Here is a 9829-nt window from a genome sequence, read left to right on the forward strand (position 1 = left end):
CCCTTTCACCTCATGTTCTGACTCCTGTACTCTCTTGTTCCTCCCTCGCTCCCTGATACCTGCGCAACCCACGTCCAGTATTCACATTCACGCCAAAGAAGCGTCCTGGAGAGCTCCAAAGCTTGCTCACAACTTTGGCATCACCGCACTATGGCGTTCAGGGTTCTCCCCACCCGGGTCAACGTGCCTATCACCAAAGGGATTTGTACTAGTAGAGACACTCTGCACATGCTAAAAGGCAGTTTATTTTCCTTCTTCCTTTTGCTCCCTCACTTATTCCAGGTCTCCGCAGTGCAACTGGGGAAGGGGCCAGCTTCCTGACATAAATCAAGCCCCTGGCCGCTCTCTCTCCTCCCTGTTAACAGCACGCCGGCGCCCTCCGAGGTGTGTGGGGGGGGCGGTTGCCAGGACACCACCTCCGCTTTGTTTGTGTATCCAGCCAGAAACGGCAACAGCATTCTGCGTGATGTCACAAGGCCCGCAACTCCCCTCCTGCCGCCTGGTTGGCCCTGGGAAGAGAAAAGGAGCCGGGGCTTGCCGGGAATCCCTTCTGTCATTGGACAGTGTTCAGCTTTTAGGGGCGGAGCGGCATGAGTCAGAGAACGCAGGTGGTTGAAGAGTCGGCATCCGCCTCTTCGTTGAGCGAACCAAGCGCGGGGCGAGACAGATTTTACAGAATGGTGAGTTGTGCTTCCTGCCCGCAGTTCTTCGTGCATTATAAAACAGTGCCTGCTCCCGCCTCCTACTTATGAGGACCAGAGCTGGTAAATCTGTCTGTTTGCCCGCCCATTCCAATCTCTTCAAAGCCTGCCCACCCCGGAACATCTTTCACCCCCCCACCCATCATGTTATTCGTGGTTTTCTCGCGGTTTCCTATAATAAGCAGAGGCGAGTAAAAACAACGCCAATACGAATCTGACAGTGGTGCTCCTTTGAATGTTTACAGGGAAGTAAGACCCACTGAGTTACTTGCAGGTAAGTGTGCCATTTAGCTTTATAACTGATGCCTCCATCTCAAATTTAGAAGACTGTGGGGCAGCAGTGCCCAAGCCCTAGATCTCTTGTGCCAGCCCCCATCTTTCCTGCCCCTCTCCACTTTTTAGACTTAGTTGGGGGAAGGGTTACTTGGCTTTCAGGGTGACTGGGTCTGCTCGGTTTTCCCCAGACACTCCAGACGTCTGTGCAAACTTGTGTCGTGCCTCCAAGTAGCAAGCAGCATTCCTTCTCTGAGGCACTTTGAACAGCCACTATTCAACACTCTTTCTTCACACAGGGTGCGTGTGTGTGTATAATAGTAAGACCGCCATCACACAGCCTCCACTAGAAGATTTGCAGTGCCACATCACAATCCTGGATTTGCATGAAGTCGTTGTTGGGTAGGGGTAGGGGTGACAAAGAGAAGACAGGTTGCACAACAGCTGTGGCTGTGGCATGAGAACTAGAAGGGAAGGACACTGAGAGGTGGGAAAAGTCTGAATAGATTTGCAAAAAAGGTTTTAACAAGGAGAAACAGCAGAGGTGGTGTAGCCTTTTTAGCCTCGGGTGAGAAGAGCTTTGCGCCCGGGATGGGGAAATGAGAGTCAACAGACACTCAAGGAATAGTTTCAGAGAAAAAGCTTTATTCTACCATCCGGGCTGGTAGAAGGAGCAAGTGTGATAGAATCACAAAACAAGCACGAGTTCACAGCCATTTGCACAGAGCATATATTCCCCTTCCAGTTCCCTCCCCTTTCTCCTCCTCCTCAGGAGCCCTGCCCCATGACGAGTTTCCTGAGCATGAACAGAAAGCTCCTGTCTTGGGACTCTTGGCACCCTTCCCAGGAAAGGGGGTTGAGAAGCCAAGGGGGTCGAGCCAAGGGGGTCAAGATGTGTTGCAACCAAATGAGATAAGAGTCAGTTCCCAGGCCTGAGTATTCTTGGCATTGACAGAGTCTATTCATTAGCCTTTTTGAAGCTCTCTCGTATGTACTGATAAAAGTAACGGTTTGCCTATGCAACAGCAGCTTGTGAGAAAAAGCAGAGGAAAACTTTAGCCGTGGATTTTTAGAAGAGAGGACAGGAATTTTGGTCAGTTTTGAGGCCTGGTTGGGGGGGAGGTGACTTCGGGCCTAGGTGGGGTCACCTGTCCTCACCTCCTTCAGTGGATACGAAACAGAAGCTAACACCAAAAAGGTAACACAATAGAGCCTCTCTCCACTCCTTTCTGAAGCTTTGTTTTAATCCACCACTTTCCCCCTCAGTTATCTCCCTCTGCTTGCTCTACTCTGTTATTTAAAAACCTCGATTTTCCACTCACTGTTTAAAACTGCCATTTTCCTTTTAGCGCCTCTCATTTTTTTTCTTGTACTCAAATTTTCTCCCTCTTCCTTTCCTCAGCTGCCCTGTGTGAAAGAGTTAAAAGGATGCAGAGCCCTCAAATATTCCACAGTACTTTAGCACAATGTATTTCATTCCTGGTACCACGTGTTGTTTTCAACATGAAGTTCCAGATTCAATGTAATCATTTAGAATAGGTATTTTATTAGCAAGCATAAACACCCATGTATGTATAGGTACAACATCTATCAACTGAACTGAACCTTCTCTAACTGAACAAAGTAACTGGCAGGTGTGCTTCTCTAAGATTCTATTTGCGTTAAAGATACAGCAACTTATATAATCGCAGCAAAAGTGGCTACAGCATGGGAACGGATGTGGTCTCTGTGTAAGGGGGAGTTGAAAAAAAGAGTTAGGGGGAAGATAATAACGGAGTGTGTTGGCTGCGAAATAGACGAGGAGATATGAAAATGGGTGTGGTCTGTGCGGAAGGAGGATGAAGGAGAGAATGCAGGGTAAAGGTGAAAATGGGTATGAAGGGAGTTTCAAAAAAGGGAGCAGAAGGCATAGGATAATGAAAACGGGCAGAAAAGTGTTTGAAGAACAGGTGATGGGGGCTTAATAAGTGGGCAATAGGTGAAAAGGGAGCTTAGTAGTTTAATATGGGGGGGAGGAAGATTCAGCTTAGCATGGGAGGGGCTGTGTGCAAGGGTGGATTGCACAAAATAAGAGGGGAGGCATAAACATGGGGGTGAAGGTGAAAATGGGTGCAAAGCAGGTCTGCCAAACAGAAGAGAGAAGTGACTTCAGAAGCGGTGTTGAGAAAGTGAAAAGCGAGCTTAGTAGCTGCTTTAAAAGGTACTGGTCTGTGCATATCTAGAGCTCCTTTTGGGTTGGGTGAAAACATGCATAGGGTGAGGTGGCACGGCTGCATGCTTACTTGGAGCAAAGGCTGGACTGCCTGTGTATGTGCAAACATGTATTTGTTGAATGAGCTGGCTTGGACAATGCATCTCCCCAGTTTGTGGAGGTGAGCATGTGTGCGCAGCTTGTCTCCACCCACCATGTCTGCCATGCCCTTCATGGTATATGCAAGGCGGGAAAAACCCAGTGACAGTTGCACAATTCTATGTGCGTAGATGATAATTGTGTGCGTGCTTAATTTCCTGCTTTTAATAGGAAAATCAAACCTGATGTTTTTCTTTTTGCCTATGTGCATAGATAACTTGACACATGTGGGTGGCCGTTGTACATTCCATCCCCACAGGTAGAGATGGGGAGGGGCAGGTGACGCTGGTGTGCTAGGAAGGAGGGAAGGAGTTGTGCATGCTTTCTCCGCAATATGTGATGGGCCAGATCTGGGGGAAGGGGGTTGTATTGCCTAATCTGGTTCCATATCTAATATAGACCTGTGAGAACACCTTTGTGCGAGTAGTCATAATAGGTACAGAACAGTGAGGAGCAGGGAGGTAAACAGTTGCGGCCCAAAAGTCCTCAGCTCTTTAATTTTAGCAACTTTGGCAAATCAAATACATGTAGACATAAATATATTTTTTAGAATGTGATAACTATGTATTTTGCTATTTTTAGCTTTCTGCAAATAATATTTTTAAATTCTCTCTTTCTCTCGCTTAATGAAAGGCATCCGGTTTTAGAAGACCAACCTTGGGTGCTAACCTGCGAAGGAAAAGTGGACTGAAACATGAATTGTCCGAGGAGCAAAAGCAGGAGGTCCGGGAAGCTTTTGATTTGTTTGACACAGATGGATCTGGCACCATTGACGTTAAAGAATTAAAGGTATGTGTGTGTATTCTTTTAGTGATTTATAGTGTGATCCTAGGGACGCGGGTGGCGCTGTGGTGTAAACCACTGAGCTTTGGGCTTGCCAATCAGAAGGTCGCCACTTTGAATCCCCGTGACAGGGTGAGCTCCAGTTGCTCGGTCCCTGCTCCTGCCAACCTAGCAGTTCGAAAGCACATCAAAGTGCAAGTAGATAAATAGGTACCACTATGGTGGGAAGGTAAACGGCATTTCTGTGCAGTGGTCTGGTTCGCCAGAAGCGGCTTAGTCATGCTGGCCCCATGACCTGGAAAAACTGTCTGTGGAGCGGACAAATGCTGGCTCCCTCGGCCTGTAAAGTGAGATGAGCACCGCAACTCCAGAGTTGTTTGCGACTGGACTTAACTGTCATGGGTCCCTTTACATTTACCTAGTGCGATCCTAACCATGTATGCTTGGAAGTAAGCCCTATTGATTTTAGTGAGGCATACTCTCAGGTTTGTGGTTTTTGTAAGTGAAGGCTGACTGTTTCTTGCTTCAGAACTATTTCTACATACATAAAAAATTAGCTTATTAATACACAAACTGAAATGACCATAGCTCAGTTATAGAGCATCTGCTTTGCGTGCAAAAGGTCCCAGCTTCAACCTCTAGATAGGACTGGAAAAATATAAATACCAGTCTGAAACTCTGGCCAGTCAGTGTTGACATTACTGTGCTAGATGGACCATTTTTCTGACTTGGTTGAAGGCAGCTTCCTGTCTTGCTAATCAGCTGGTGCCCATTAGTCATGCAAGCTTCCAGGTGGCTCTCCCTTATGTTTCCAACACCAACTTGTGTATGTAAAAGTGGTTTGCATTTCTGTTACAGGTTGCAATGCGTGCTCTTGGCTTTGAGCCAAAGAAAGAAGAAATTAGAAAGATGGTAGCAGATATCGGAAAAGAAGGAAGCTCTGTCATAGAGTTTGAAGACTTTTTGACTATGATGACCCAAAAAATGGTAAGACATAATTTTGCTTTTGTGCAGTTGGAGTAAGAGTAAGCCCTTCTTCTTTTTTTACTTCTCTCCCCCTTCCTTTTCTTCAAAGAGTGAAAAAGATACCAAAGAAGAAATCCTAAAGGCTTTCCGATTATTTGATGATGATGGGACAGGCAAGATTTCATTTAAAAACCTAAAGAGAGTTTCCAAGGAACTTGGAGAAAACTTAACAGATGAAGAGTTACAGGTAAATGTTTTGCTTTGCTAAGCCTTTATTCATAGATGTTGCATATTTTTAATAGTTGGGTAATAGTTGGAGCTGGCGGTACTGAGGGTCATTGGGCTGTTTAATTGTATTTGTGCATATTTCAGAGGGCTCTGAGGTACACCTGTTCAGCCATCACCTCTTCCCGGATATGCTGTTCCATTTCCCCCTTGCTGGTATTCTCCGCACTCCTGCAACATGCAGTGATCATTTTGTAGAACTGAACATGCTCAGTCCTGACTGTTGGGAGTTTTCTTTCCCCCAAGAGAAAGAAAAAAAATATGACTATTTTTTGTAGTTCTGAAAACATGAGTGTCTTCAAATCCCGCTGATACCTTGTGTTTAAACAGTTCTGTTTTGACTACATAAGCAAAGGCATTTGGCAAAAGAGTTTGCTGTTTGTATTTAGGATATTTATTCATCAAGCATTTCAATTTTGGGCATTATATTGGAGCTGAGAAAACACTTAACAAAATGAGTGCTGGATGCTTCCAGGTCAGTGCTTAATCTTCAGTGGTTTTTTTTTTTTTTACAGGAAATGATAGATGAAGCTGACCGTGATGGCGATGGTGAAATAGATGAACAGGAGTTCTTGAGAATCATGAAAAAGACCAGTCTGTATTAATGGCTATGTTACCTAAAAGGTGACCCGCAAAGATTTAAAAATACTTCTGCTATTCTATGATGAGCTCAATAGGATCCCAGGTTTGGATTGAGGGAGGGAGATGAGTGGTGCTTTTTTTAGAGAGAGATAGAGAGAGAGAGATAGAGAGAGAGAGAGAGAGAGAGAGAGAGAGAGAGAGAGAGAGAGAGAGAATATCTGCCAAATAGGTTCAGGGTTGTTTTTTTAAGGTGCTGGATTTAAACAGTACCTGACTCAAAAACTGTGCTTCATAGCTGGCCAAGTTAAGATTTGTTCACATTATAAAACTTGCAAAATGTAAGATCAGAGCACAGGCAGCCTCCTTCCTAGGACTTTGAGAGGTATCACGATGATTTATTACCCCATTAAAAACAACAAAAATTACACCAGAATTGTGACTTGTAATTCTTCATTAAAGAATTTTCACCAACATGTGTTTGGTTTGGATGGTAAAGTGATAAGAGCTTTATTTGTCAATAACATGTTCCTTGCACAGCTACACAGGTGAATACGTACGAGCCTTAATTGTAGCAACATTCAATTTTTTCCTCACTGAAAGAAGAAAGGATGGTAGTCTTAACTGAAGGGGAGAGATTGTGAGATAGATGATTTTGGATGCCAGTAATTCCTTACGGAGTGCCAAGCAGAGTTCTGACCCTTAATGCAGCTGAAATGTGAGGGTGGTCATGAGAGGCTTCCAGCTTGATCAGGGAAATGTCAGGGGACAACTTGGAGCTGATTAACCCTCTCCCCTCCAGTATGGTAGTTTTTCTGCTCAAAATTGCCCTTTTCAGCCAGTGAGGAGCAGATGGGGATGGAATTTTGAGCAGGAAAACAGCTGGAGGAGGAAGAGGTAAGCACTGCCTCCTCCTGTTGTTCCTCTGATCAAATGGACAGTCATTCATGATCACCTTTCTCCTCTCTTGCATCTTGTTTGACCCCCCACTATTTGAATTTTAACCCATATCACTGGGATTCAGCTAGCAACAGTGCTCTGTATCAGGAATGGGAAGCCTGTGTACCTCAGGCTGTTGGATTTCATCTCCTATCAGCCGCAGCCAGCCTGGCCAGTGGGAGAGTTACAGCCCTAAACATCTGGAGGGCCACAGGTTCCCTGTCCCTGCTGTATATGGAGGTGCTTACAGTATATACCAACCTAGCAGTTTGAAAGCACATCAAAGTGCATGTAGATAGGTACCGCTCTGGCGGGAAGGTAACCATGTGCTGCTCTGGTTCGCCAGAAGCGGCTTAGTCATGCTGGCCATATGACCCGGAAGCTGTACACCGGCTCCCTTGGCCAATAAAGCGAGATGAGCGCCGCAACCCCAGAGTCGGCCACGACTGGACCTAATGGTCAGGGCTCCCTTTACCTTTACCTTACAGTATATGCCAGACTTGTTATTCAGATCTTATAGAATTATATAAATGTTTGCTATACAAAGCCCTTGAGGTTTGCAAAGACCTAAGTGTAAACTTTTTCTTTCTTTCTGGGAGTAGCCCCAGTGAAGTTAACACAAGCCATCTAAGGGTGACTTTGGTTTGGCGTGTTTTTAATGTCTGGTTTGCCTAGGTCAGTGCCACACAGTGAGGTCCAAATGCCAAATCATTCCTTTTCACATGGCAGCTTCTTCTGAGTGGCACGATCCTCCACATGGGTGCCTGAATCTGTGGTGTGGAACATCTTAAATTAAGCAAACATGTGGGTGATCTTACAATGAAAGTGCATATAAATTCCTAACCTTCCCTGAAAGCATCAGTGCAATATATGCTTTACGAAGTTCATTTTTTCTAGAAACAGTTACTTGGTGTTGATTAACAACTTTTTTGTGGTTAGTATCTGAGCCGTTCTATAAGAAATTACTGTCTCACAGTCTAAGCAGGACCACTTGTCAATTCCTTCCATTCTAGGTGTTTTACATGTAGGAAATGCATGTATGTAGTCTACTGCTTGATGTCTCATATGATGCTGTTTTTAACTTTATGAGATCTTCAATAAACCGGCATAAGATTGTACCTAAGAGGGCCCCCCCCCATTTTTTTAAAAAATGCAGGCAGCTACTTTCTCAAGGTAGGGATGATTTTACAGTTTTGCTGGCATCAATGCCAGTTTTACAATTTTACAGGCATCAATGATCTACTGACAGTAGGTTATGGGCCCAGCAGAGTCTTCTGATGTTTGACTTCCGGCATGTTGTAAACCAGCTCTTGCAATGTGTAGGTTGTGCGTACTTTGGAGTGCAACATTCTAATGAAGGAAACCTTGCCTGAGTCCCCCGCCCCCAAAGAGGAAAAGTTTTGAGCTTTCTAATTTAGGAAAAAAGCGAGTAAGGGGCAGACATAATAGAAGAGGAAGTTGATAGAAACAAGTTTTCCTTCTCTTCTCCTAATGCTAGAACACAGGATGGAGAAAGTTTAATTATACAATCCTCTCTCTCTCCAGATGTAGTGATGGCAACCAACTTGGATGGCTTTAAAGAAGGATTAGACCAATTCATGAAAGATAAGGTTAAGTCCATAGTCAGATGGTATGCCTTTGAATCTGACTTGCCCATTATACTAAGTGGGTAGAGAGTGCTGTTAAATTGAGTTCTGTTTGTGGGCATTTCATGGGCCTCATGTTGGCCACTGTGAGAATATAGGATGGTGGACCGGATAGCCTTTGGGCTGATTGAGCAGGGCTCTTATGTCCATATATATGTTTGGAAGAAGTGCAAGTCTGACAAGTGAGTCTTAGACACCAGGAAGCGCACTTTGGAACACGTTGAGAGAGGAGCCTGAAGAGGAACTTTTACTTTTTACATTAGTCACCAGCCACTGTGTACAAGGATCAAGATTTAGATTGCCAGAGATACAGACTATTTGGGGCAGGCAGGAAATCTGATAAACAGAAATGGAAATGTGAAAAAAGAAGTCAGAATTTCATTTGGCGTCACAACGCCTGGGCATGGCGGTGAAGAAAACGTGAAGTGCGGCATGCAGTCTGCCAATGAATGGGGGGATTTCTCTTCTTTTGGGGACTGTTGATATGTAACAGATTAACGGGATGCCTTGGAAACATGATCTCCACCTACTTTTTTTCCCTTTGCATTTACGGTAATAATGGGGAACAGTAGTGATTCCCCCCCCCCTTTGGTTTAAGTTCCATTTTATTATTCATAGTGAAACTTGGTAAGATGGGCCAAGCTTGAGAGTTACTTCATCTGTACACCTGTGGGTTATTTCTCTGATCTTTTCTTCTTCTTTAATTGCAGTCTGAAGTTATTTACTTGTTCATGTTCCAAGGCATACTCTGCCTCTGCAGAGCTACTCTGCTCTCATTTCCAATTTCCTGTTTGTTTTTAATGTTCTGCTTACATGTATATCTGAGTTATCTTTTGATTTGGTTCTGGTTTAATAAAGATAATTGAATCCTGATTGTACTTTTAAATCATTTAGTGTTTTTATTCCTTTCACTTTATATTTTAGCAGCTGCCGTAGGGAACTGAGGGAGGCCTAGATGTAGGTATGATTCACTTAATTCTTCAGTGGGTTTACAGTTTCACCACTTATTCCTGTTGGGCTGTAAAGAGGCATCTCATTAGATTTTGACTCACTAATTGTGGTTTACAGTATGATACACGGGAGGCTTAAGTAACATTGCAATGTACCATCAATATTGGCAAGGTTCTTGTAATAATATACAAAGCCCCAGACAAACTGGGGGCAAGGTACCTTACTGTCAGGGACTGGACTGAGGAGGAATGGTGGAGACTGCCTCCTCGTCCGCCTCAATCTTCCAGAGAAGAGGAAGACAGTATAGATTTACAACAGTGGTTTCTAGAAGGTCACGGCTCAGAGATAGATGAGGG

The 9829-nt window shown here is 44.4% G+C and overlaps 2 protein-coding genes across 2 annotated transcripts in view; one reads left to right on the top strand and one right to left on the bottom strand.

The window, feature by feature from the left end:
* BBS12 (Bardet-Biedl syndrome 12) overlaps positions 1 to 409 on the bottom strand; it is a 6533-nt gene extending 6124 nt beyond the window's left edge. The window contains exon 1 of the mRNA XM_083755660.1: positions 274 to 409. The gene's annotated coding sequence lies outside the window, so the exon portion shown is untranslated. The remainder of the gene's footprint in view (positions 1 to 273) is intronic.
* Positions 410 to 542: 133 nt separating this feature from the next.
* Positions 543 to 6365, top strand: LOC310852481 (uncharacterized protein). The gene is made up of 5 exons (XM_083756074.1): positions 543 to 680; positions 3958 to 4113; positions 4966 to 5094; positions 5183 to 5320; positions 5874 to 6365. Exons 1-5 carry the CDS (start codon positions 591 to 593, stop codon positions 5961 to 5963), a joined length of 603 nt encoding a protein of 200 aa, XP_083612200.1. The 5' UTR covers positions 543 to 590; the 3' UTR covers positions 5964 to 6365.
* The last annotated feature ends 3464 nt before the right edge of the window (positions 6366 to 9829 follow it).

The sequence above is a fragment of the Podarcis gaigeae genome (assembly GCF_964106915.1).
Source record: "Podarcis gaigeae genome assembly, chromosome: 9".
Classification (NCBI taxonomy): Eukaryota; Metazoa; Chordata; class Lepidosauria; order Squamata; family Lacertidae; genus Podarcis; species Podarcis gaigeae.